The sequence below is a fragment of the Melanerpes formicivorus genome, unplaced genomic scaffold (genome assembly GCF_026170545.1).
Source record: "Melanerpes formicivorus ecotype bairdi unplaced genomic scaffold, bMelFor1.0.p_v2 SCAF_11, whole genome shotgun sequence".
In the NCBI taxonomy this organism is placed as follows: Eukaryota; Metazoa; Chordata; class Aves; order Piciformes; family Picidae; genus Melanerpes; species Melanerpes formicivorus.
In genome coordinates, this window is record NW_027142363.1 from 17,753,633 (window position 1) to 17,780,793 (window position 27,161).

At 55.6% G+C, this 27,161-nt stretch overlaps 2 protein-coding genes across 2 annotated transcripts in view; one reads left to right on the top strand and one right to left on the bottom strand.

Moving 5' to 3' along the window:
- ACE2 (angiotensin converting enzyme 2) overlaps positions 1-5,653 on the bottom strand; it is a 14,303-nt gene extending 8,650 nt beyond the window's left edge. Inside the window, exons 1-2 of the mRNA XM_068144822.1 lie at positions 5,509-5,653; positions 3,952-3,992 (exon numbers count right to left, since the gene is read on the bottom strand). Coding sequence (XP_068000923.1) covers positions 3,952-3,992; positions 5,509-5,653 — 186 coding nt within the window. The remainder of the gene's footprint in view (positions 1-3,951; positions 3,993-5,508) is intronic.
- Positions 5,654-6,386: 733 nt separating this feature from the next.
- The window catches only part of NHS (NHS actin remodeling regulator), a 44,983-nt gene continuing 24,208 nt past the window's right edge, over positions 6,387-27,161 (top strand). The window contains exons 1-4 of the mRNA XM_068144823.1: positions 6,387-6,397; positions 6,691-6,785; positions 18,991-19,143; positions 23,412-23,545. Of these exons, the coding sequence (XP_068000924.1) occupies positions 6,387-6,397; positions 6,691-6,785; positions 18,991-19,143; positions 23,412-23,545 (393 nt within the window). The remainder of the gene's footprint in view (positions 6,398-6,690; positions 6,786-18,990; positions 19,144-23,411; positions 23,546-27,161) is intronic.

The following is a 27,161-nucleotide window of genomic DNA, read 5'->3' on the forward strand; positions in this document are numbered from 1 at the left end:
GCAGGGACATCATTAAAGAAGAGAACTTGGAGTTCTTCCTTTCAGCACACTCTGTGGTGTCTAAAAATAGCAGAGGCTGGAGATGTGTGGCAGACATTCATCTGTCTGGCTTCTCCATGCCTGTTACTTGCACTTGATGGCATTTAAAGGCTGGCCAAAGCAGAGGAGCAGTCTGCAGCTCTCCAGCCCTCCCCTTCTGAATGGCTCTCAAGCTGGGAAACACTTCTGTGGGGGGGAGAATTGGTTTGACCTGTGCTCAGGGGGAGGCAGAGTGCTGGCTTCAAGGGGCTGCTGGGGAACCTGAGGGAGGAGCATTTGCTGAGGCAGGTTCAGAAGTCCTACAGTGTGCAGCATTGTCCCCACCCCCATTTGCAGTCATTGGCTTGGAAGGGAGCTCCTCCAAAGCTCACCTAATCCACCTGCTGTGGTCTGATAAATCAGGAACTAGTTAACCTCCTTGGCTTCTCTGCTGGGCCACCTGCTCTCCTTTGGGCTCTCTTGGTGGAGCAGGCAGAAGTTCTGCTCTCCTGGGACCCATTTTTGTAGGCTGCATGCTGAAGGTTGGAAAAAACCCTTTGCAATTCTGTCACTTCTTGGAAGGTGGAAGGGAAGCTCCCCCCCAGCAGCCTGGAGCTGGGGACAGTGCTCCAAGTGCTGAGATGTCCACCTGTGTGCTCAGGCAGCTGCATGGAGAGGTTGGTTCTGCATCTGCTGCAGGTAGGAGCAAGGTCAAAATGGAATAGAGAATCCTAGAATGGTTTGGGTTGGGAGGGAGCTCCAAAAGGCATCCAGTCCAACCCCCTGCACTCAGCAGGGACATCCTTCACCAGAGCAGCTTGCTCACAGCCTTCTCCAGCCTCACCTTCAACAGCTCCAGCCATGGAGCCTCAGCTCCCTCCCTGGGCAACCTGTGGCAGTGTTGCAGCAGCCTCCTGGGGCAGAACTCGTTCGTCACAGCCAATCTCCATCTGCTCTGCTCTCCTTTCAAACCCTTGCCCCTGCTGCTGTCCCTGCAGGCCTTTGGGCACAGTCCCTCTGCAGCCTTCTTGGAGCTTCTTCAGGTCCTGGCAGGCTGCTGTGAGGTCTGCCTGGAGCCCTCTCTTCTGCAGGCTGAACACCCCCAGCTCCCTCAGCCTGGCCTCACGACAGAGGTTCTCCAACTCTCTGATCATCTCTGTGTCCCTCCTCTGGACCTGCTCCATCAGGTCCATGTCCTTCCTGTGCTGAGGCCTCCAGAGCTGGCCCCAGCCCTGCAGGTGAGGTCTCCCCAGAGCAGAGCAGAGGGGCAGGATCCCCTCACAGCACATCCATTAGGACAGTGCTGGTGCTTGGTGCTCATGACTTGAGCAGAGACCTTCAACTCAGTCACCCAAATACCTGAAGCACTCTGTGGTCACCAAGTGAGACTGTGAGGTAGTGTCAGTAGAGCAGGAAGGGAAATGCTGGGAAAGGGGAGCAACCTCCTCTTGTAGCTGGAAGGATTCCTACCTCTCTGCCAGGGACCTTTAAAGGGGAGCTCTGGATGCAGTTTCAGCCCTCCCTTGTTTCTGTTGGAGTCTTTCCACCCCTGCAGCCCTGCACTGTGTTTTTGTAAGAAAGAACAGGCAAACATCCCCCAGCTGGGACCAAGTGTGGAACTTGTCATGTTTGGGAGCTCTTACAAGCAAGCAGATGGCAGCCTGTGAATGCTCCTGGCCAGCATGCCATGAGCTTAGGAGAACCAGAATAAAACCAGGAGAGGGGCCTACAGGGAAGCTTGGGAGGGACTTTTGAGGGGGTCAGGGAGGGATAGGACTGGGAGGGATGGAGCAAAACTAGAAGTGGGGAGATTGAGCTTGGTTGTGAAGAAGAAGTTGTTGCCCATGAGGGTGGTGAGAGCCTGGCAGAGGTTGCCCAGGGAGGTGGTGGAAGCCTCCTGCCTGGAGGTGTTTGCAGCCAGGCTGGCTGTGGCTGTGAGCAACCTGCTGTAGTGTGAGGTGTCCCTGGCCATGGCAGGGGGATTGGGACTGGCTGCTCCTTGAGGTCCCTTCCAGCCCTGACAATTCTGTGATGATTCTGTGACATGTGTGTGACGTAGCACCATGCCTCTCAGATGAATTTGCATCAGCTTTGTGAAGCCTCCACAGCCCTGTGTGAATAGGTGATGGCCACAGCAGCAAAGGCTGTATGGGAGAGGCAGCACAGAAATTACTCAGCACATTTACAAAGGCAGCCTTATGGGATCCCGGGATGTTAGGGAAGGGACCTCCAGAGAGCTGCCAGTCCAACCCCCTGCCAGAGCAGGACCACAGAATCCAGCACAGGTCACACAGGAACACATCCAGACAGGGCTGGAAAGGCTCCAGAGAAGGAGACTCCACAACCTCTCTGGGCAGCCTGCTCCAGGGCTCTGGGAGCCTCCTAGGGAAGAAGTTCCTCCTCATGTTGAGCTGGAACCTCCTGTGCTGCAGTTTGTACCCATTGCCCCTTGGCCTGTCCCAGGGTGCAGCTGAGCAGAGCCTGTCCCTGTCCCCTCCCTCCTGCCCCCCAGCCCTCAGCTATTGATAGACATTGATCAGATCCCCTCTCAGCCTTCTCCTCTCCAGACTAACCACCCCCAGGGCTCTCAGCCTGTCCTTATCAGGCAGTCTCCTGTCCCTTCAGCATCCTTGCAGCCCTCCCTTAGACTCTCTCCAGCAGATCCCTGTCCCTCCTGAACGGGGAGCCCCAAACACCCCCTCGATCCTCTTACTTGTGCAGCACTTGATCGGTGTGCAGCGCTGCTGGTCGTGCTGAGAGATCCAGGATGCAGCTCTGTGTTTGCATCTGCATGCAGCTGCCTGTGTGCTTAGCAGCATGGGAGCAAGCCGTGGAGGCTGCCGAGCCTGGGAGCTGCCGTCCAGCCCTCACCCCAACAAGGGCGGTGGGGCTCAGCTCAGCCGCCCCGGTGCGTGCCAGGTGCCTCGGGGGATGGGCAGCGCTCAGCACAAGCCCCAGCGCTGCCCCAGCAGAGGGAACGCCGGTAGGGAGCACACAGCGGTCGGTGCCCGTGGCAACGAACGGGCCCTGCGCTGGGGCTGGCCTCCTGCTCGGCTCCGAGCAGCCATCAGGCGGGGGTGAGGACGGTTTCAGCTCAGGCTGAGGAGCTGAGGGGCGCAGAGGAGTGCTGGGAGGCTGTGTGCCAGGCGCTGCCAGCCTGGCTGTTTTGCAGCAGCAGCAGCCGGGAGCGCCGGCCGAGGGATTTTGCTGCGGCATCCTCCCCGCCGCCGTGGGCAGGGAGAAAACGAATTGGGAAGCTGCGAGGTGGATGCTAGGCACCAGGGGAGCGCTCTGCAGGTGCCTGCTTGCTGTTGATGCCAGCGGAGCCAGCAGGGGTAGAAGCAGCAAGGCTGATCTCAGCCCGGCGCTGGGTCGGGGGTTGGGGGGGGGGGGTGGTGGTGGTGGGGAGGATCCTGGTCTGCAGCAGCAAGCGCAGGGTGAGAACTGCTCTCAGCGGCCAGCACCGCCTGGGTCCTCCAGCTGACCTCGTCCCAGGTAGCTCTGCTCCAGGATGCTTTTGCATTAGGGAAGGAGAGTTGCTACCTGATGAGGTCACGCTCAGGGGGAAGGAAATAATAGTAATAGTAATAGTAATAATCATCATCATCATCATCATCATCATCATCATCATCAGTGTTGTTATTATTATTGTTCCTATAATTATTGTTCTTTTAAAAGGCAGATTGCAGCCCTAACGCAGGGAGGATGCTGCAAAGCCCAGAGAGGGGCTCCTGCGAGGAAGAGGAAGCACAAGGCAAAGCCCCTAGGGGCTTCTCTTTCTCTCTCTCTCCCTCCTGCTGCAAAGAGGAAGAGCGTTTGCCTTCCGTAAAGGGGGCTGGCTGTGTCATGCCTTGCACCTCGGGAGCTTAGCCCTCTTCTGCTTTCCGAAGGGAGAGGCCAGGGGGTGCCGGCAGGGATGCTGCAGGAGCGCACCGGGGCGTCCTGCGCCCGCACGGGCAGCTGCGGACCGGGAACTTGGCAAAGGAGCCAGCAGCAGATCCGGAGAGCCAATGCAGGAGAGGCGGGGGGGGGGGGAGAGAGGAGCAGCCTCAGCTTTTTTAGCAAAGTGAATGGGGAGAGGGAGGAGGAGGAGGGTAGTAGCAGCAGCAGTGATGTCATTTTTTAACTAGCTCCTGGCAGAGCCGGGAAGTGAAGTTAGAGGGGGAAAAGCTGCAGTCTCAGAATGGCTCTCAGCCCCTGACTGGAGACTCTAAATGACTGAGGCTCCCCACGATGGTAATGCATTTTCTTTCCTATGCACAACTGCTCTGTTCTTTTGGGTCAAGCAAAGGGCATTTCTTTCTCTCTCTCTCTCTCTTTCTCTCTGTTTCTGCCTCTCTGTATGCTTTGAGGGTTTAACTTTTGCTCTTGCCTCCCGTTTGTGAAATACCTTGCAGGTCTATTGGAAGTTTTGCCTGAGTACTTTGAGGGTTGTGGGTTTTCTTTTCCTCTGGCGTGGGAATCCATAGCGTTAGAGGGGGGAGAGAGAGAGAGAGAGCTTAACATGCAGCATTTCTGCTGCTCGTCAGGAGGGGAGATGCAGAGGTTGCCAAGCACACAGCTTTCTGCATGGCAAATAAAGGGACTTCTAGAACATCACAGGTGGGAAGGAAGGGGCTTGGCTGGCATTTGTTGCTGCAGTGGATGGCTTTTAGGGTGGCTTGTGGGAGGCAGAAAGACTTTCTGGTCACCTAGAGAGATAAAAATGAAACCTTGCTCTGGTGGCAATTTCCTTTTGCTTTTTGGCTGCCAGGCTTTTATCCTGGAGTGCTTGGATTCTAGTGGAGCTGGAGAGGGAATGTCAACAGAAGAGGTCCTGGCTGTTTGAGGCAGCAGATGCATGTGTGTTTATCTCTTCATGGCATGCCTTAACCCCTTGCATGCTGCTCCCTGCGCTGCCCTTGCCCTGTTGCTGTCTCCCAGCCGTCAATCAGCGGGCTGCCAGGGCTGCACCAGGGCTGGTTGTGCTGCTGGCTGCTTCCTGCAAGCAGCAGGAGCAGTCTTGCCATTTGGAGATGAATGAGACCTGTCCAGAACAGGTTTCTCAAGGGGGAAGTGGCTTAGCCAAAAAACAAATAATGGCAGGTGGGGAAGAAAGAACATCCCCAGGTTCACATGTTCAAGTGTCTCCCTGCCACAGTTTGAGTTTGGGGGAGTGGGGGTGGGGAGATTGTGCTGCTGCTGAGTCCAAAGGCAGAGGCTGTATTGCCAAGAACCCAGCTGGCTCTGGAAGGTTCATAACATTCCTCTCTGGGCTTCTGTTTGGCAGTGCTGAGGCTTGCTTCTCTTCTCACCCAGGAGAGCATCCAAGGTAGCTGAGGCAGCCAGAGCTCAGCTTTGCTTACTAGGAAGTCAGGAGGTGCATGTGGTTGCCTCCTGCCTTCTGCTGTAGGGTAGCATGGCAACTGTGAGCTCAGAGATGGGAGAGCTTGGGCTTGAGAGTAGAAATGGGAATGTTGTGATACCTCCTGAATGCGAAATGTTCCTTACAGGAGGTTCCTCCTCCTGCTGCTGCTGCTGCTGCTGCTGAAGGCTTGGGGAATCTGTTGCTTCCCTTCAGAAAGCCCTCAGTGAAGAGTGGCTGGGAGGATTGAAGCTCTTTTCTAGCAGCCAGCACGAAGATGCAGGCAGCCATCACAGGGACCAGTTTGAACTCCTCCCCCTGCCACTCACCGTCGTGCAGGGGGAAGGATCAATCTGGTGGCTTTCTCCCTCCTGCCAGTCCTCCCAGTGTCAGCCTTAGTGCTGGAATATGTTAACTCAGAGCCCAGAGCCAGGCTTTTGAAATGCCAGGTCCATATCAGCGTGGGTTTCATCCTGATGCATGGTTCTGTGAGGGCAGGGAGCCTAAGCAGGTGGAGGGATGGGGCAGAGGCTGTCCTGAGCTCATCCCCATGGCACAGGGAAGATTTTCCATCTCTCTGGCACTAGATTGAACCTGCTGCTGTGCACAGGCAGCTTTGTTTTGCTCTGATGTTAGCCTGGCATCCTTCAGCAGCAGGGAATCCTTGCACTTGAAAAAGGAGAGCAAAGAGCTGTTCATTTGGAGCCAGCTGCCACTCCTCCTCCTTTGGGGAGGCTCAGGAGTTCCTCCTGCCCTTTGCCTGGAGTATTCCAAGGCACTGCTGCTGGTTTGTCTGTCTCAGCTCAGCTCACCTGAGATGGGAAGCTGCAGTTTCACAGCACTAGAGGTGGCCTCTGCTGCCCAGAGGAGAGCAGGGCTGCATGTGACTGCAGACACCGTGCCTGCTCTGCAGCCTGGCCCCTCAGGAACCAGCTGACTTTGCTGCATGGAAGGTTAGGGAGCCCTTCTCAAGTGCCAAGGGAAAGAAAAAACACTGGGTTGGACATCCTCTGGAGCTTGTGGGATGAACCTCTGGTAAGCTTCTTGAAGAAGAAGTGAGGATGAAGTTGGGCTGCACTGGAAGCTCTCAGCCTGCTTTAGAGTAATAGGTTTAACATTGGGGCGTTTTTAGGACAGGTTTGGTCACACCTCGGTGAAAAATCACTGCAGGAAGCATCTTCTGTGTCCTGGGCTGACTGTTCAGAGCCTTTTAGCTCTGTTTCAGGGCTGGAAGAGTCATGGACTCCAGACAGTTCTCTCGTGGTTCCTTGCTGCCCTTCCTTTCTACTGCAGTATGACTTAGCCCCATTGGGGTTCTGCCACCACAGGGAGGAGATTGCTGTAGGACCTGACCCCATTCAGCTGCAGATCTTGCTGCTGCTGTCAGCAAAAGCATTGCTGATGGCCATGGTGGAGATGATTGGTAGGGAAGGGGGACCAGTGCAAGGCTGCAGTACCTCTCTGGACTTCCCTGAGTCTTATCATTAATGCAACCCAGCAAGGGTAGAGTCTGGCATCTGGGGAAGAACAACCCCATGGAGCAGGATGGGTTGGGGACTGAGCTGTTGGAGAGCAGCACAGGGGAAGGGGACCTGAGGGTGCTGGTGGGCAGGAGGATGCCTCTGAGCCAGCAATGTGCCCTGGTGGCCAAGAAGGCCAAGGGCATCCTGGGCTGCATTAGAAGGGCTGTGGTCAGGAGGTCAGAGAGGTTCTGCCCCTCTGCTCTGCCCTGGGGAGGCCACAGCTGCAATCGTGTGTCCAGGTATGGGGCCCTTAGGTCAAGAAGGAGCTGAGGGAAGTGCTGGAGAGAGTGGATGGCAGAGCCCCCAAGCTGCTGCAGGCAGTGGAAGATCTCCCTGTGAGGCCAGGCTGAGGCAGCTGGGGCTTGGAGCTTGGAGCAGAGGAGCCTGAGGGCTGCCCTCAGTGCTGGGGCTGAAGATGTGCAGGGCAGTGTGGGGAGGAGGCAGCCAGGCTCTGCTGAGGGATGTGCAAGGAGAGCCCAAGGGGCACTGGGTGTCAGCTGGAGCAGAGGAGGTGCCAGGGGAAGAGGAGGGAAAGCCTTTTGGCTGTGAGGGTGTGAGAGGGCTGGAGCAGGCTGCCCAGAGAGGTTGTGGAGTCTCCTTGTGTGGAGGCATTGCAAAGCCAGCTGGCTGTGTTGCTGTGTGAGCTGCCCTGGGTGCTCCTGCTGTGGCAGGGGGCTTGGCCTGGCTGCTCTCTGCAGCTCCCTCCCAACCCCTCTGATCCTGTGATCAGTTGGCCACTGTGTTTGGCTACCTCATACTCTGGTCAAAGCTGCACTTGCTTTGGAGCAGTCTCTTGGACATGGCAGTGGAGCAGGGAAGAAAAAGACCTCTCCTGAGTGATGCAGCTGCCCCCAGGGAAGCAGAGGTTTCTACCTCTGCCACAATATGACTTTGAGCCTGCAGTGCAATCCTTCTGTGCGTTTATGCAGTAGAGCTTCCTGGCTGTCCCCACTTCTTCTCAAGGACAGCACTAATGTCAGCTAAGGACAGCAGAAGCTCCATGGGAGTGAGTTCAAGCTCAAGAGTTGTGTCAGAAAGGCATTTCTGTGGTGCAGGCAGCAGTGATCAAAGGCACAGAAGAATAAAGAGGCCTGGTGCTGGCTACCCCAAGCCCCCCCAGGAGGTGAGGGAACCACTTTGAAGGGATGAGATCACTTCTGTCCTAGGAAAGGATACTTAGGAGGGCTGCAGGAGAAGTGCAGGTCACTCAGTTGCAGTGTGTATGGCAGGGAGGGAGGGAGGGAGGGAGGGAAAGAAGAGCATCCCAGCCCCAAATTTAGCAATGAGTTCAACTCTGTGCATGTGACCAAGAAGCACTGAGGTCAAGTGTCTAATTGCATTGGTGCTGCCATTGGCATCCAACTAATTAGCTTTTCCCCCCCTGGCATTTCCACAGGGTAGAACTGAAGTGGGTTTGGACTGCTGTGGTCTGATAAATCAGGAACTAGGTAACCTCCTTGGCTTCTCTGCTGGGCCACCTGCTCTCCTTTGGGCTCTCTTGGTGGAGCAGGCAGAAGTTCTGCTCTCCTGGGACCCATTTTGTAGGCTGCATGCTGAAGGTTGGAAAAAACCCTTTGCAATTCTGTCACTTCTTGGAAGGTGGAAGGGAAGCTCCCCCCCAGCAGCCTGGAGCTGGGGACAGTGCTCCAAGTGCTGAGATGTCCACCTGTGTGCTCAGGCAGCTGCATGGAGAGGTTGGTTCTGCATCTGCTGCAGGTAGGAGCAAGGTCAAAATGGAATAGAGAATCCTAGAATGGTTTGGGTTGGGAGGGAGCTCCAAAAGGCATCCAGTCCAACCCCCTGCACTCAGCAGGGACATCCTCCACCAGAGCAGCTTGCTCACAGCCTTCTCCAGCCTCACCTTCAACAGCTCCAGCCAGGGAGCCTCAGCTCCCTCCCTGGGCAACCTGTTGCAGTGTTGCAGCAGCCTCCTGGGGCAGAACTTGTTCCTCACAGCCAATCTCCATCTGCTCTGCTCTCCTTTCAAACCCTTGCCCCTGGTGCTGTCCCTGCAGGCCTTTGGGCACAGTCCCTCTGCAGCCTTCTTGGAGCTTCTTCAGGTCCTGGCAGGCTGATGTGAGGTCTGCCTGGAGCCTTCTCTTCTGCAGGCTGCACACCCCCAGCTCCCTCAGCCTGGCCTCATGACAGAGGTTCTCCAACTCTCTGGTCATCTTTGTGTCCCTCCTCTGGAGCCCCTCCCTCAGGTCCATGTCCTTCCTGTGCTGAGGGCTCCAGAGCTGGCCCCAGCCCTGCAGCTGAGGTCTCCCCAGAGCAGAGCAGAGGGGCAGGATCCTCTCTCTCCAGCTCTGGCCACACTGCTTTGGATGCAGCCCAGGCTGCCCTTGGCCTTCTGTGCTGCCAGTGCCCATTGCTGCCTCCTGCCCAGCTTCTCCCCCACCAGCACCCCCAGGTCCTTTTCCACAGAGCTGCTTTCTATCACCTCAAGCCCCAGCCTGGATTGATCATGAGGATTGTCCTGACCCATATGCATTATGTCTTACTGAGCCTCATGAGTTCCCTCTGCTCCACTCTGCTGAGACCACAGCTGCAGCTCTGTGTCCAGGTCTGGAGCCTCTGTGCCAGGAAGGGTCTGGAGGTGCTGGAAGGTGTCCAGAGTAGGGCCAGGAGGATGAGCAGAGAGCTGGAGCTGCTCTGTTGTGAGGACAGACTGAGGGAGTTGGGGTTGTGCAGTCTGGAGAGGAGAAGGCTCCCAGGAGACCTTCTTGTGGCCTTCCAGGATCTGAAGGGGGCTCCAAGAATGCTGGGGAGGGACTTCTGAGGGTGTCAGGGAGTGATAGGACTGGGGGGGATGGAGCAAAACTAGAAGTGAGGAGATTGAGCTTGGATGTGAGGAAGAAGTTGTTGGCCATGAGGGTGGTGAGAGCCTGGCAGAGGTTGCCCAGGGAGGTGGTGGAAGCCTCCTGCCTGGAGGTGTTTGCAGCCAGGCTGGCTGTGGCTGTGAGCAACCTGCTGTAGTGTGAGGTGTCCCTGGCCATGGCAGGGGGGTTGGGACTGGCTGCTCCTTGAGGTCCCTTCCAGCCCTGACAGCTCTGTGATTTTTTTTTTCTACATATATATATATATATATATATATTATTATTTTTTCTTTGGCCCAGCACAGGCAATCCAAAATTTATCATCCAAATTAGGGCTGTAATTATATTTTGATAAAGATCTGGCAGTTCAATGAGAAGGAAATTTCAAGGGGTTGCCGGGATACAGAATGACTCTGGATTAAGGGGGAAGTGTTTGCATGGGGAATGCTAATCAGGGCAGGCTTGTTCAGCAGCCCTTATCTAGACTTCTCCAATGGTGTCTGATAAGGCAGGCAATCAAGGGTGTGTTTCCTTGCTGTTATTCTGGCACAGTGATTAGAGATCCAGGCTGCCTTTGGTTGAGTGAAAGGGCGACGCAGCATCGGCCTCAGCTTGGGCTGGAGGGGAATAGAATGGAATAGGATAGGATAGGATAGGATAGGATAGGATAGGATAGGATAGGATAGGATAGGATAGGATAGGATAGGATAGGATAGGATGGAATGGAATGGAATGGAATAGAATGGAATGGAATAGAATTAACCAGGCTAGAAGAGACCTTCAAGATCATCAAGTCCAATCTATCACCCAACACCATCTGATCAACTAAACCATGGCACCAAGTGCCACATCCAATCTCCTCCTAAACACCTCCAGGGATGGTGACTCCACCACCTCCCTGGGCAGCACATCCCAATGGCCAATCTCTCTTGCTGGGAAGAACTTTCTCCTCACCTCCACCCAAAGCCTCCCCTGGCACAGCTTGAGACTGTGTCCTCTTGTTCTGGTGCTGGCTGCCTGGCAGAAGAGACCAACCCCCACCTGGCTACAACCTCCCTTCAGGAAGTTGGAGACAGCAAGAAGGTCTCCCCTGAGCCTCCTCTTCTCCAGGCTAAGCAACCCCAGCTCCCTCAGCCTCTCCTCACAGGGCTGTGCTCCAGACCCCTCCCCAGCTTTCTTGCCCTTCTCTGGACACCTTCCAGCAGCTCAACATCTTTCCTAAACTGAGGAGCCCAGAACTGGACACAGGACTCAAGGTGTGGCTTTAAGCAGTGCTGAGCACAGGGCACAATGACTTCCCTGCTCCTGCTGGCCACACTCTTCCTGATGCAGGCCAGGATGCCCTTGGCCTTCTTGGCCCCCTGGGCACACTGCTGGCTCCTGTTCAGCCTACTCTCAACCAGTCCCCCCAGGTCCCTCTCTGCCTGGCTGCTCTCAGCCACTCTGACCCCAGCCTGGAGCACTGCCTGGGGTTGTTGTGGCCAATGTGTAGAACCTGGCACTTGGATGTGTTCAATCTCCTGCCCTTGGACTCTGCCCGCCTGTCCAGCCTGTCAAGGTCCCTCTGCAGAGCTCTCCTGCCCTCTAACAGATCAACTCCTGTCCCCACAGGAGAGGTTCTCCAGCCCTTTCTGTCCTCTCTCCGGCAGGATAACCTCACACACCAGAGCTCGCTGTCCAGGAAGGATGCACTGCAGAGCTGGAGGAGGTGACCACCAGCTTCATCCAACCCCTAGGCTGTCAAAGGGCAGATCCTGGCTGATGTGCAGGTCCTTTTTCCTGCCAGTGCAGCAGCTGGGTAAAGCTTGGCCTCAGCAGTACAGTTGGATGGAGGAAGAGGAGCTGTGCCACTTCCTCTGTTCATTAAGTGCCTGGTCTTTATGTGGCAGTAATGAGTTCTTATAGAGAGTTATTGCTGTTCAATAATGTGGCTCTGCTGACAAGGTTTGACTGAGTGCCTGTGCTGTGGCTGCATTTGCAGAGCTCAGAAGGATTCATCTCTGGTGCTCCTAGCATGCTCTAGCCCTGAGCTCTGCAGCCTGGACCCTGCAGACAGCCCACACCTACCCTTCTTGTGGCCTTCCAGGGTCTGAAGGGGGCTCCAAGAAAGCTGGGAAGGGACTTTTGAGGGGGTCAGGGAGTCATAGGACTGGAGGGGATGGAGGAAAACTGGAAGTGAGGAGATTGAGCTTGGATGTGAGGAAGAAGTTGTTGGCCATGAGGGTGGTGAGAGCCTGGCAGAGGTTGCCCAGGGAGGTGGTGGAAGCCTCCTGCCTGGAGGTTTTTGCAGCCAGGCTGGCTGTGGCTGTGAGCAACCTGCTGTAGTGTGAGGTGTCCCTGGCCATGGCAGGGGGGTTGGGACTGGCTGCTCCTTGAGATCCCTTCCAGCCCTGACAATTCTCTGATTCTGTTTCCCAGGGTTTCTTTGCTGCAGCTCTGCTCCAGAATGCCCATTTCAGGAGGCTAAAGGGAGGGCAGTGAGTGCAGGAGCTCTTTTCTCTTGCTTTCAGCTCAGTGGCTCTACCACTCCACCAGGTCTGGCCATAATCACCTGCCTCCCACTTCACTGCAGCCTCCTCTCCCTCCTCTCTTCGTTCTGAGTGGATTTCCCAAGCAGTGCTTAAAAAAAGAAGTGCTGGCAGAGGTGCCAGACAGCTCAGGAGGCTGAGCAGCCACCGGCAGACAGCACCCACGGAGAGACCCCAGCCCTGAGCTGGCAGGATGCTGTCTGGAGGAGGAAGGGATGAGTGGGGGGGTCCCCCAATCTTATCAACTCCTGCAGCATCTGCCAGAGCAGGGAGGGGGGGGAAGGGAGGGAGGGGGGGAGCCACCCCAGCCAACTTATTTTATCCTATGGATATTGCTGCCTGAAAGTTGGAGTCGTTTCAGCTGCAGACACAGAGCAGCTCACAGCCATCTGCTCATTTCTCTGTGTGGTGGCTAAAGGATGCTAAGGGTGTTGCAGAGAGTATGGAAACAAGCTCCTACCTCTGCCACTGAGCTTGGAATCAAGACAAAAAGAAGGGGGAATGCCCAAAAAAAAAGGAAATGCAGGAGTTGGAGCAAGATAGGTTGGGGAGCAGCAGAGGGGAAGGGGACCTGGGGGTGCTGGTGGGCAGAAGGATGCCTCTGAGCCAGCAATGTGCCCTGGTGGCCAAGAAGGCCAAGGGCATCCTGGGCTGCATTAGAAGGCTGTGGTCAGGAGGTCAGAGAGGTTCTCCTGCCCCTCTGCTCTGCCCTGGGGAGGCCACAGCTGGAATCTTGTGTCCAGGTCTGGGCCCCTCAGCTCAAGAAGGAGCTCAGGGAAGTGCTAGAGAGTCCATAATAGAGACACAAAGATGATTAGGTGAGTAGAATATCTTCCTTACCTGAGAGAGCTGAGGTCTCTGTAGCTTGGAGTAGAGGAGCCTGAGGGCTGCCCTTATTGCTGGGGATAAAGATGTGCAGGGTGAAAGGCAAGGGGATGAAGCCAGGCTCTGCTGGGTGATGAACAATGCCAGGGGCAGTGGTGGAAGCTGAGGCAGAGGAAGTTCCATGGAAACAGGAGGAAGAATTCTTTCCCTGTGAGGGTGGCAGAGCCCTGGAGCAGGCTGCCCAGGGGGGTTGTGGAGTCTCCCTTGTCTGGAGATACTCAAGACCTGCCTGGATGTGTTGCTGTGTGAGCTGCCCTGGGTGCTCCTGCTCTGGCAGGGGGCTTGGACTGGATGCTCTCTGGAGGTCCCTTCCAGCCCCTAACATTCTGTGATCTTGTGATTGATTCTGTGGTGTGCAAGGAGCTGCACCAATGTGGGAGCCTCTGCTTATCTTGCAAAGAGTATCCTCAGCATAGCCTCAAAAGGCTGTTACTGGGCAAACACCTCTTCAGTCTACATGTTCAGATAGGAATCTGGGAGAGGGGACTGAATGGCTTGAGTAGGAGAATAGGCAAAGTACATCAAACCAGCTGCTAAAATACCTGTGTGGTCTATCACCAAAATGTCTAGCCTGGGGGATGGGAAAGTGGGTGAGTTGTTTTTTTTTAGCACAAGATGCTGAAATTAAGCAGTGAGCAAGGCAGGTAGGATAGTAAAGGAATGCTGGAAAGCTTTTTTCCTTGAGTGCTGGCTGTGAGCTCAGGGGCACTGCTCTGAAAACATCACAGAGAGCCACACACTCCTGTGTGTGAGTCATAGAATGGTTTGGGTTGGGGGGGAGCTCCAAAGCTCATCCAGTCCAACCCCCTGCACCCAGCAGGGACATCCTCCACCACAGCAGCTTGCTCACAGCCTTCTCCAGCCTCACCTTCAACAGCTCCAGCCATGGAGCCTCAGCTCCCTCCCTGGGCAACCTGTGACAGTGTTGCAGCAGCCTCCTGGGGCAGAACTTGTTCCTCACAGCCAATCTCCATCTGCTCTGCTCTCCTTTCAACCCATTGCCCCTGGTGCTGTCCCTGCAGGCCTTTGGGCACAGTCCCTCTGCAGCCTTCTTGCAGCCCCTTCAGGTCCTGGCAGGCTGCTGTGAGGTCTGCCTGGAGCCTTCTCTTCTGCAGGCTGCAGAACCCAAGCATCCTCAGCTGTCCTCATAGCAGAGGTGCTCCAGACTCTGATCATCTTCGTGGCCTCATCTAGACCCTCTCCATCAGGTCCATCCTATACCCTGTAGTCCAAAGGTACTGGAAAGCTGCTCTTAGGTCTGCCTGGAGCCTTTTCTTCTCCTGGATGAACAACCCCAGCTCCCTCAGCCTGTCCTTGTAGGAGGGATCATCTTCATGGGCCTATGGTGAGCTGCTGGAACAATTTGGGCAAGCTTAGCAGTGACTTGGGCTGAGTCAGTAGAGGAGAAAAATAGCAGAGCAGGGAGGCAGAGATGCAAAGGATGTCTAAAAGTGTGCTTGCACAGTGCTTACCTGAGACCACAGACTCTGCTGCATGAGATGAGAGACTTTATCTTGCTGCATATCGAGTGGGAGTGATGGCAAGGGTCAGCCTGGGAAGAAATCTGTGCTGAAAGTGTGTCAGGCTGAGAGCAGGGCTGCAGGTAATGAAGGATGTGGGACTGGAAAGGCTATCTGGAGACATTGATTTCAGTCACTGCTTTGCTGTGCCTGTACAGAAGCCCACAGCTGCCTGTGGAGGTGTGAGGTGCCACATCATGACTGCTGTAAGAAGTCCTCCATCCCACCAAGTGCAGGAACCTTAGCTAAGTTAGGTTTGGGGCTGGTGTTCCAACCCTCTGCCATGGGCAGGGACACCTCCCACCAGCCCAGGCTGATCAAGACCTCATCCAGCCTGGCCTTGAACACCTCCAGGGAGGAGGCAGCCACAGCCTCCCTGGGCAACCTGTGCCAGAATCTCACCAGCCTCACTCTAAAGAATGTCTTCCTCCTCTCCAGTCTCAATCTGCCCTTCTCAAGCTTCAATCCATTCCCTCTCATCCTATCACTCCCAGCCCTTGGCACAAGTCCCTTCCCGGCCTTCTTATAGCCCCCTTCAGCTCCTGGCAGGCAGCTCTGAGGTGCCCCTGGAGCCTTCTCTTCTGCAGGCTGCACACCCCCAGCTCCCTCAGCCTGTGCTCACAGCAGAGCTGCTCCAGCCCTTGGAGCATCTCTGTGGCCTCCTATGGCCTCCCTCCAGCAGCTCTGTGTCCTTCTCATGCTGGGGACCCCAGAGCTGGATGTAGTTGAAAGGGGAGAAGTTTCACCTGCTGCAAACAGAGGAGTAGCAGGAGATGGTGGTCATCTAGGACAAAGTGACCATGAGATGGTGGAGTTTTCAGTTCTTATGGAAGTTAGGAGGGGAGTCAGTAGAACTACATCCTTGGACTTCTGGAGGGCAGACTTTGGAATGGGTTATCCAGGGAGGGAGCTGTGGCCCCATGCCTGGAGCTGTTGAAGGTGAGGCTGGAGAAGGCTGTGAGCAAGCTGCTCTGGTGGAGGATGTCCCTGCTGAGTGCAGGGGGTTGGACTGGATGCCCTTTGGAGCTCCCCTCCAACCCAACCCATTCCATGATTCACTGCCCTGCAGCAGTTAACACAAGGAGCGGACAAGATCCTGCTCGCTCTCTCCCTCCACAGCCTCTGCTCTCAGTGAGCTCTCTGCTGGAGCTTGGAAGATGTGCTTAAATTGTCCACCCATGAGTGCAGGGCAGAATAATCATCCTGCTGAGGTTGTTGCCAAAAGGGAGTTCAAGACTTAACTTGTTTTGTCATGCCTCCCTCCCTGCTTGGCTGGAGGGCAGCCGCAGCCTGTGCCAAGGCTGTGGTGCTGCCTTGGATGTGCAGAAGCCATTGCCAGTGGCAAGGTAGCTGTGGTGAGATCCAGGCCTTGGGTCCAGGCTGCTCACCCTTGACCATGCCGTGGCCCAGGGGCCTCTGCTGTGATGGAGTTTACTCTTTACATCCATCCTGAAATCACAGAATCACCAAGGCTGGAAAGGACCTTTAAGAACAGTGAGTCCAACCCTAACCCAGCTGCCAGGACCACTAAACCATGTCCTGGAGCACCACATCTACAGCTTCCTGAGCACCTCCAGGCATGGGGACTCCATCACCTCCCTGGGCAGCCTGTTCCAACCCCTCACCACTCTCTCACTAAGGAATCACAGAATTGTCAGGGCTGGAAGGGACCTCAAGGAGCAGCCAGTTCCAACCCCCCTGCCATGGCCAGGGACACCTCACACCACAGCAGGTTGCTCACAGCCACAGCCAGCCTGGCTGCAAACACCTCCAGGCAGGAGGCTTCCACCACCTCCCTGGGCAACCTCTGCCAGGCTCTCACCACCCTCATGGCCAACAACTTCTTCCTCACATCCAAGCTCAATCTCCCCACTTCTAGTTTTAACTCATGCCCAACCTAAGCCTCCCCTGGCACATCCTCAGCTCATTGCCTCTCCTCCTGTCCCTGGGTGCTTGGGAGAAGAGGCCAACCCCAGCCTCACTCCAGCCTCCGTTCAGGGAGCTCTAGAGAGCAATAAGCTCTGCCCTCAGCCTTCTCTTCTCCACACTGAACCCCCCCAGCTCCCTCAGCTGCTCCATGTATGATGCCTCCAAGCCCCTCCCCAGCCTGGTTGCTCTCTGGAGATCCCTTCCAGCCCTTACCACTCTGTGATTCTGTGATACTGATTCAGGGATTGATTCTGTGATTTGCTTATGGCAAATAGCAAGATTTGGTCTGGGGCATAGCTCTGAAGTTTTGGAGTTATCTGAGACTGGCATCACATTACAGGAGGAGAAAGAAAGCACATCACTGCTGAATTGGAAGAGACTACCCTCTAAGCACTGCACACCTTGTGTTGAAAAGGCTCTTCAAGGGCGCCAGAGCCCTGGAGCAGGCTGCCCAGAGAGGTTGTGGAGTCTCCTTGTGTGGAGGCATTGCAAAGCCAGCTGGCTGTGTTGCTGTGTGAGCTGCCCTGGGTGCTCCTGCTCTGGCAGGGGGCTTGGCCTGGCTGCTCTCTGCAGCTCCCTTCCAACCCCTCACACTCTGTTAGGATTCTTATGACTCTGAGGGATTCTGTGATCCCATGCTGGAGAAGGGCTTCCCAAGCCTGGCACCATACTGCTGGTCCCAGCAGCCAGGAGGGCATCCTGCAGCCCTGCAGCTTGGCAGGCAGAAGCAGTGGAGTTCCTCTGGGTGCACAGCCACCAGCCAGCTCCTCTGCCTCCAGCAGAGGCTCATGAGAGCCTCTCCCAAGAGCCACTGCCCTCTGGAATAGGCTTATTCTGTAGTCTCATGCTTTCTAATTGTGGGTGGGGAGGTTGTCTTTGGGACCCAGATGGTTTCAGAAGTCTTCAGCAGCTGCCAGTTCATCTTTGCCTGCGCTGGAGTTCAGGGCCTGACAGCTCGCTCACCACTCAGCCCTCCTCCAGGCTGCACACTTCCTCACCCTCTCCTCCAAATCATGATGTTTTATCTTGCACAGAATATTATCTTTCTTTTCTTTGCTTTTCTTTCCCCCCCTGACCCTTAATGCAAAAGGAAATAACAGAAATGGGGGAAGCAGAAGGAGCGGAGGAGCAGGGGGAGTGGGGAGGGAAGCATCTCGAGAAGCAGAGGGAGTTGGAGGGGGAAACCCCTGGATCCATCAGATAAATAGAGCAGAAATCTTTCTTGCTTGGCCTTTGTGGAGTTATTATTAGAACAACCACGCCTGAGTGCACTAAAGCCTCACAGCCTTCAAGCAGCTACATCCAGCTCTGCCACGGCAGGCTCCGCTCTCTGCTCGGCTCAAGGAGGGAGGGAGGGAAGGAGGGAGAGGGAATGAGAGGATGCGAAGGCAAGAAGGGTCTCTAAATGAGAAATCTGATCAGCTTGGGGGACAACAGATGATTGGAAAGCTTCAAAACTCTAGAGAGCAACCACCAGCATCTGTCTGTGTGCCATGGGGCGTCAGGAAACCAGCCTGGAGCTCTGTGTCCAGTTCTGGAGCCTCTGTTGCAGGAAGGATCTGGAGGTGCTGGAAGGTGTCCAGAGAAGGGCCACGAGGATGAGCAGAGGGCTGGAGCTGCTCTGCTGTGAGGACAAACTGAGAGAGTTGGGGTTGTGCAGTCTGGAGAGGAGAAGGCTCCCAAGAGAGACCTTCTTGTGGCCTTCCAGGATCTGAAGAGGGCTCCAAGAAAGCTGGGGAGGGACTTTTGAGGGTGTCAGGGAGTGGTAGGACTGGGGGGGATGGAGCAGAACTAGAAGTGGGGAGATTGAGCATGAGGGTGGTGAGAGCCTGGCAGAGGTTGCCCAGGGAGGTGGTGGAAGCCTCCTGCCTGGAGGTTTTTGCAGCCAGGCTGGATGTGGCTGTGAGCAACCTGCTGTAGTGTGAGGTGTGCCTGGCCATGGCAGGGGGGTTGGGACTGGCTGCTCCTGGAGGTCCCTGCCAACCCTGACAATTCTATGGTCCTATGCTGTGGTATGAGTTGGTATAGTGAGGCTTGACAGGGCTCTGGGCAACCTGATTTCATGGAGGATGTCTCTGCTGACTGCAAGGGGGCTTGGACTAGAGGACCTTTGGAGGTCCCTTCCAACCCAGATCATTCTGTGATGCTGTTATCACAGGGAAGGTGCAGCTGTCTTATGCACTTGGTGCCATGGTTTCATAGTCATGACGTCTTGTGTGACAGGTTGGACTTGATGATCTTGGAGGTCTTTTCCAACCTTATTGATTCTATGATTCTATGGGATGGTGCAGAAGCTACTGGTTGCTGCTCTTTGGTGGGAGGAGAGATGCTGCACCCCCCCACCGCCGCCTCTTGGCACTTCCTGTTCCGGGCGATGACCTGGGCTGATGCTGTGGCCTCACCCTGCCCTCTGCTTTCATCCCACAGCTGTCTCCAACCTGGATGCAGAGAGCAAACTGAGTGTCTACTACCAAGCCCCTTGGCATCAGCAGAGGAACATCTTCCTGCCCTCCACCAGGCCGCCCTGCGTGGAGGAGCTGCACCGCCACGCCAAGCAGCACCTGCGAGCCCTGCGCAGAGGTAGGTCCCCAGCCGCGCTCCAGCTCCACGCACGGGATGCCTCCCCGGGGCCCCCTCCAGCCAGCAGCAGGCTGCTCAGGCACAGAACTGCAGTGCTCAGCCTGAGAGGTGAAGCTAGATCTGTCATGCCAGCAGCAGAAGAGCTTTGTGCCCTCTTCAGCTGGTTTGTGGTCACTGGGGAGGAGCTGGAAAGGACTTTTTTGCCGTTTTCCATTTGGCATCCTTTGTGTTAATGTTTGGGTTGGGGTTTTGCCCCCCCCCCCCCCATTAAAAGTAGCTATGCCTGAACTGTGCAAACCAGGTCCCAGAAGTATGAAGGAAGAGCGTTTCAGCAAGGCCACCTTGCCTCCCTCCAGTGGACAGCTGTTGAGTAGTACCCTCACCCCCGCCAGGACAGAGAGGATTTCATTCCCCAAGGGCTGAAGCTGGAGCCCGAGTGGCATTACAGAATCTCCACAGAAACTGAGCTGCCTGCATGAGGTTTCCAAGCACAGTACTAGAGGAGACCCACATCCTTCAAAGGTGGCAGCTGAAAGCCAGGTGATAGCCCAGGATGCTTGGAAGGGTCAGGCAGGTGTCCCCCCTCTTCAGGACAGGGAACACCTCCTGATATCACCTGAGAAGCTGGAGGGAGCTGTAGCCTCAAACTGAACCATGGCACACAGGAAGGAAGCAGGAGCAATCAGAGCCAGACCCAGGGTCCTGGATCCCTGCCAGAAAGGGCATTTCCTAGGTGCAGATGTCTGGATGGTCCTACAACAGCACACTAGGGGCAGGGCAGGAAGGGCAGGAAATAGCAGGGAAGCTAACCAGGGGGAAATCCCAACAGAGAAGCACATAAAGCCAAGGCTGGGCTCTGGAGCACAGCCCTGTGAGGAGAGGCTGAAGGAGCTGGGGTTGCGTAGCCTGGAGAAGAGGAGGCTCAGGGGAGACCTCATTGCTCTCTACAACTACCTGAAAGGAGGTTGTGGTTAGGAGGGGGTTGGTCTCTTCTCCCAGGCACCCAGCACCAGAACAAGAGGACACAGGGGAGGTTTACAATCATAGAATCAATAAGGTTGGAAGAGACCTCAGAGATCATCAAGTCCAACCTGTCACCCAACACCTAACACCTCCTGATAACTAAACCATGGCTCCAAGTGCCACATCCAATCTCCTCTTGAACACCTCCAGGGATGGGGACTCCACCACCTCCCTGGGCAGCACATCCCAATGGCCAATCTCTCTTGCTGGGAAGAACTTTCTCCTCACCTCCAGCCTGAACTTCCCCTGGCACAGCTTGAGACTGTGTCCTCTTGTTCTGGTGCTGGGTGCCTGAGAGAAGAGACCAACCCCCACCTGGCTACAACCTCCCTTCAGAGAGCTGGAGAGAGCAAGAAGCTCTCTCCAGCTCTCCCTGAGCCTCCTCTTCTCCAGGCTAAGCAACCCCAGCTCCCTCAGCGTCTCCTCACAGGGCTGTGCTCCAGACCCCTCCCCAGCTTTGTTGCCCTTCTCTGGACACCTTCCAGCAGCTCAACATCTTTCCTAAACTGAGGAGCCCAGAACTGGACACAGGACTCAAGGTGTGGCCTAAGCAGTGCTGAGCACAGGGCACAATGACTTCCCTGCTCCTGCTGGCCACACTCTTCCTGATGCAGGCCAGGATGCCCTTGGCCTTCTTGGCCACCTTGGCACACTGCTGCCTCATGTTCAGGCTGGAGGTAAGGAGAAAGTTCTTCCCAGGAAGAGTTATTGGCCATTGGAATGTGCTGCCCAGGGAGGTGGTGGAGTCACCATCCCTGGAGGTGTTCAAGAGGGGATTGGATGTGGCACTTGGAGCCATGGTTTAGTTATGAGGTGTTGGGTGACAGGTTGGGCTTGATGATCCTTGAGGTCTTTTCCAACCTTACTCATTCTATGATTCAGCAGCAGTTCTCCTGTGCTGGAAGGGCTTTACCCCCTGAGCCAGCCCTGCACTGCTGGTTTGTTGCTGTGGTCAGGTTGCCTTCATGATCAGTCGCTCAGACCTGCAGAGCATCTGGGAGGTGGATCAAGCATTCCACCACCAAGTGACCTCTTTGGAAGCTCTCTGCAGAGCTCAGGAGCACTCTGTGGCTGCAGGGGGTCTGCACAGCAACCCCCAGAGTGGTACAGCCCAAATGCAGTCGCTGGGGTGCTGGGGTAGGGCACACGCTGTGCCTTGCCTGCTCTCGGGCACTCTGCTGTGCCATTGTCCCAGGACCAAGCTGATCTCCTCCTGCCATCTTGTGGGCAGGAGACATGCTGACAGCAGCAGGGGAAGGCATCTGCCAGGAGCTGCCTCCTCCTTTAGGTAAACTTAGAAATCTCTCTTCTGGCAGCTTCCCATCCGCTGCACTCAGTGGCAGCTGTGCAGCTTGGCCTGGGCTGCTTTGTCTCAGGTGCACCCCCAGCCCCTGCCTGTATGGGAGTGAAATGATAGCCACAGACTCACCTCAAACCTATTCATTGGGCCCCCACCTATTTCCTCTATCAGAATTTCATTGTCTCTTCAACCAGGGGTAATCAAAAGCAAATGTTAGATCAGGAAGCAGCCTGTGGCAGCAGGAACCCTTGTTGGTTCTGCTGCAGCTGTGTGCCTCAGGGGATGCCATCCTTCCCTTTGCAGCAGCAGCAGCAAGCAGTAATTAGCTGACTGTCCCCTGAAATTAGAGATGGGAATTCCATGAGCATTCTCCCATTCACTTGGAAGCTTTCAGAGACTTGGGGCTGAGACTTGGGGCTGCAATTAGAGATGGGAACTCCATGAGCATTCTCCCATTCACTTGGAAGCTTTCAAAGACTTGGGGCTGAGGCTGGAAGAGGAATATGAATATTGTGAGCTGATGGTGGAGGAAGAGTCCTCTGAGCCTGATAGGGAAGGAAGAGTCCTCTGAGCCTGATGGGGAAGGAAGAGTCCTCTGAGTCTGATGGGGTAGGAAGAGTCCTCTGAGCCTGATGGGGAAGGAAGAGTCCTCTGAGCCTGATGGGGTAGGAAGAGTCCTCTGAGCCTGATGGGGAAGGAAGAGTCCTCTGAGTCTGATGGGGAAGGAAGAGTGAGGAGATCTTGACTTTTCCAGGCTGAACCTCTCCACACCATGACAGACAGTTGCTGCAACAAGCTTCATGGTGTCAAGCCAATGCTCAGGACCTGGCAGTGCCACATACCAGAGAAGGAAATCCTACCTGGGGCTGCATTTCCTTCTATTCCTTCTAAGGGCTATATTTTATAGGGATAGGATGCAAGCATCACTGCATCTCCACAGGAGCTGCAAGGTTCACACTGGAACCTTGGGACTCAGGTCCCAAGCACCTAGAAGGTAGCTCCTTGGTCACTTGGAATGAAGAATATAAATCCCACCTGGTGAGAATTCAGCTTTGGTGCTCATGCTGAGGTGTGTGAGCATCCCTAAAGGAAAGGCCTTGGGGGTGCTGGGGGAGGAGAAGCTCCACAGGAGCCAGCAGTGAGCACTTGCAGCCCAGAGAGCCAAGCAGAGCCTGGGCTGCAGCAAGAGAAGTGTGGCCAGCAGGGCCAGGGAGGGCATTCTGCCCCTCTGCTCCACTCTGCTGAGACCACAGCTGCAGCTCTGTGTCCAGGTCTGGAGCCTCTGTGCCAGGAAGGATCTGGAGGTGCTGGAAGGTGTCCAGAGAAGGGCCAGGAGGATGAGCAGAGGGCTGGAGCTGCTCTGCTGTGAGGACAGACTGAGGGAGTTGGGGTTGTGCAGTCTGGAGAGGAAAAGGCTCCCAGGGGACCTTCCTGTGACCTTCCAAGATCTGAAGGGGGCTCCAAGAAAGCTGGGGAGGGACTTTTGAGGGGGTCAGGGAGTGATAGGACTGGGGGGGATGGAGCAAAAGTAGAAGTGGGGAGATTGAGCTTGGATGTGAGGAAGAAGTTGTTGGCCATGAGGGTGGTGAGAGCCTGGCAGAGGTTGCCCAGGGAGGTGGTGGAAGCCTCCTGCCTGGAGGTGTTTGCAGCCAGGCTGGCTGTGGCTGTGAGCAACCTGCTGTAGTGTGAGGTGTCCCTGGCCATGGCAGAGGGGTTGGAACTGGCTGCTCCTGGAGGTCCCTTCCAGCCCTTCCAGCCCTAGCAAATCTATGATTGTGAGGGCTTGGGTGTCTGGTAAGTGCCTGTCCCCTTCAGCAGCACCCAGCCAGCGGGCAAGGGGAGGACCTCCACCTGTGGAATCCACATCCTGTGCTGTTCCTGGAGCTGCTTGGAGCTTTGTGACACTCTGCCAGCCTCTGACAGACTTCTCTCTCGCCCAACACAGAGCACCGGAGCCGAGGTGGCACCAGAGAGCCCAAGGTCCAAGGGCCCCTTGCTGTGGTGGCTCCTCCCTTCCCTCCCTTCCCTGCAGTCTGCACCCAGAAGAGGCAAGGGATCAAGGACCGCCACTTGCTACCAGTAAGTCTTGGCTGCAGCTCTCATCCTTGCAGGTGTTGTTAGCATTGTGGGCCCCAAGTGCTTCCCCGGGGGTCTGTGCCCCCAGCCTGGGCAGGTAGGACACAGATGGCCCCAAAAGATGCCAGCAGCCCAACTCAGCTTGCAGGCTCCAGCAGCCAGCCCCAGCTCCTGCTAGGAGTGTGGAGATTCAGATTGGATGTCAGGAAGGAGTTCTTCCCCATGAGGGTGGTGAGAGGCTGGTGAGGCAATGAGGCTGGGGAGAGGTCTCAAGCACAAGCCCTGTGAGGAGAGGCTGAGGGAGCTGGGGTTGCTTAGCCTGGAGCAGAGGAGGCTCAGGGGAGACCTTCTTGCTCTCTCCAACTCCCTGAAGGGAGGTTGTAGCCAGGTGGGGGTTGGTCTCTTCTCCCAGGCAACCAGCACCAGAACAAGAGGACACAGTCTCAAGCTGTGCCAGGGAAGGTTCAGGCTGGAGGTGAAGAGAAAGTTCTTCCCAGCAAGAGAGATTGGCCATTGGAATGTGCTGCCCAGGGAGGTGGTGGAGTCACCACCCCTGGAAGTGTTCAAGAGGGGATTGGATGTGGCACTTGGAGCCATGGTTTGGTTAGTCAGGAGGTGTTAGGTAATAGGTTGGACTTGATGATCTCTGAGCTCTTTTCCAACCTGGATGATTCTGTGACTCTGTGATTATATAACACTGGCAGAGGTTGCCCAGGGAGGTGGTGGAAGCCTCCTGCCTGGAGGTTTTTGCAGCCAGGCTGGCTGTGGCTGTGAGCAACCTTCTGTAGTGTGAGGTGTCCCTGGCCATGGCAGGGGGGTTGGGACTGGATGAGCCTTGAGGTCCCTTCCAACCCTGGAAGTTCTATGGTCCTATGATTCTACTTGTCACCTGTGGCCAGCAAACACAGGCACTCCTTCACACACAGCCCTTCTCCTCTCCTGCTTTAGGCAGCACTTCCAGGACCCTCATGGCCTTCCAGAAAGTGATGGCATTTCAGCCCTGGCATTAGCACTGCCAGCAGCTGAGAGCTTGGGCTCTGAGCTCTAGCTCCAAGGAGCTCCAGCTTCCAGCTCTGCATGGGCAATGGTCCTGTTGTGTGGTGTCCACCTCCATACAGCTTTTCCAGCTGTTTCATGTCTCACAGGCAGCCAAGCAAGAGCTCCAGGTGAAGAGCTGCTCCTCTATGTCTGTGCTGACTTTGCCACTGCTGCACTAAGTTGAGACCAGCTCAGTGTTACCAATGTGGCATTTAGCATCTTTAAAGGAAAGAAAGGCACCAGACCAACCACTCTGGCCTGCTTTGGAATTCCCACTGGTTTCAGCAGACCTTTATTACCCCTTTGGCTTTGGTACCTCTTTAGTGCTCCAGCAGCTTCTTTCTGCCCTGTGCTAAAAGCCTCTGAGTTCCTCACATCAGCTTAAACTCCACAGCTCACACCTGGAGCTGTTTTTCAAGTGATGCCTGTACCTAATGCCAGCCCTCAGCACAGGGATAGATTTGTCCCTGTTGAGAACTATAGAGAGCAGTGAGGTGTCCCTCAGCCTCCTCTTCTCCAGCCTGAACACCCCCAGCTCCCTCAGCCCCTCCTCATAGCCCAGGGGCTCCAGGCCCTTCTCCAGCCTCGTTACCCTTCTCTGGACAGGCTCCAGCTCCTCAATGTCCTTCCTGGGGTGTGGGGCCCAGAGCTGAACACAGCACTCAAGGAACAGGCTGCCCAGGGAGGCTGTGGATGCCTCCATCCCTGGAGGTGTACAAGGCCAGGCTGGATGTGGCTGTGAGCAACCTGGGCAGGTGTGAGGTGTCCCTGGCCACGGCAGGGGGGTTGGAACTGGATGAGCCTTGAGGTCCCTTCCAACCCTGACAGTTCTATGGTTCTGTGAATCTATCAGCAACAGCCACCAAGGACCCTGTCTGCAGTGATTTTGAGACTCCTTTCATCCATTTATTATACTTTTTTTAGCATATTTACTGCTTGGCCCCCAACAGCATCCTGTGACCTTAACAACCTCCACGCCCAAGGTAGCTTTTGCTAGTTCCAAACCTGATTTCATTTCACCCCTTCCAGGTTTGGGGTTTCTTTGGGGGTGGGGAGGCATGTGACAAGCAGTGAGGATTGCTGCCTGGTTGCCTTCCTCCATGCCCTTCCTGCTTTTGCAGGCAGGATTTCACCTCTCTCTCCATCCCAGTCATTCATTTTTGTCAAGCTGAAAGCCTCTGGCATCTTTAGTGCCTCTCCACAGAGAGGTTCTGGGCAACTAAACAGGTTTATAAATATCTTTCATTCAGGCTGTTTTGTTTGGCCAATGAAGGGAGGGGGGGGAGGAGGGGGGGGAACCAAAACAACACAAAAAAACCCACCCCAAAACAAAGCCAAACCAAAACAAGTCAAAAATGATCTGAGGAGAACAGGAGGAAGTTAGGGACTTACTAAGATGAGGGAAATTTTCCTTCCCCAGGTTCCCATGACAACCCTGCCTGTAGCACTGCTGAGGCAGAGCATGGAGGGTGTGAAGCTGCTGTGTCATTGCAACTGCAGCTCAGCCTCCTCCTGCATTGGCACTGCACGGTTTTTTGTCTCCTCCACACAATCATGGAATGGTTTGGGTTGGAAGGGAGCTCCAAAGGGCAGCCAGCCCAACCCCCCTGCACTCAGCAGGGACATCCTCCACCAGAGCAGCTTGCTCACAGCCTTCTGCAGCCTCACCTTGAACAGCTCCAGCTATGGAGCCTCAGCTCCCTCCCTGGGCAACCTGTTGCAGTGTTGCAGCAGCCTCCTGGTGCAGAACTTGCTCCTTACATCCAATCTAAACCTACCTGCTGGAGTGGGTCCACAGAAGGGCTACAAAAATGACCAGAGAGCTGGAGCACCTCTGCTGTGAGGCCAGGCTGAGGGAGCTGGGGGTGTTCAGCCTGCAGAAGAGAAGGCTCCAGGCAGACCTCACAGCAGCCTGCCAGGACCTGAAGGGGCTCCAAGAAGGCTGCAGAGGGACTGTGCCCAAAGGCCTGCAGGGACAGCACCAGGGGCAAGGGTTTGAAAGGAGAGCAGAGCAGATGGAGATTGGCTGTGAGGAACAAGTTCTGCCCCAGGAGGCTGCTGCAACACTGCCACAGGTTGCCCAGGGAGGGAGCTGAGGCTCCATGGCTGGAGCTGTTGAAGGTGAGTCTGGAGAAGGCTGTGAGCAAGCTGCTGTGGTGGAGGATGTCCCTGCTGGGTGCAGGGGGTTGGGCTGGATGAGCTTTGGAGCTCCCTTCCAACCCAAACCATTCCATGAGTCTATTTTGGAATCATTCCCTGAGGTCTGCTTTGAGTCTATTTTGGAATCATTCCCTGAGGTCTGCTTTGGGCTGCTCTGTGCACCAGAAAATGTGAAGGGTTTGAGGGAGCTGGGGTTGCTTAGCCTGGAGAAGAGGAGGCTCAGGGGAGACCTTCTTGCTCTCTACAACTACCTAAAGGGAGGCTGTAGCCAGGTGGGGGTTGGTCTCTTCTCCCAGGCAACCAGCAGCAGAACAAGAGGACACAGTCTCAAGCTGTGCCAGGGAAGGTTCAGGCTGGAGGTGAAGAGAAAGTTCTTCCCAGCAAGAGAGATTGGCCATTGGGATGTGCTGCCCAGGGAGGT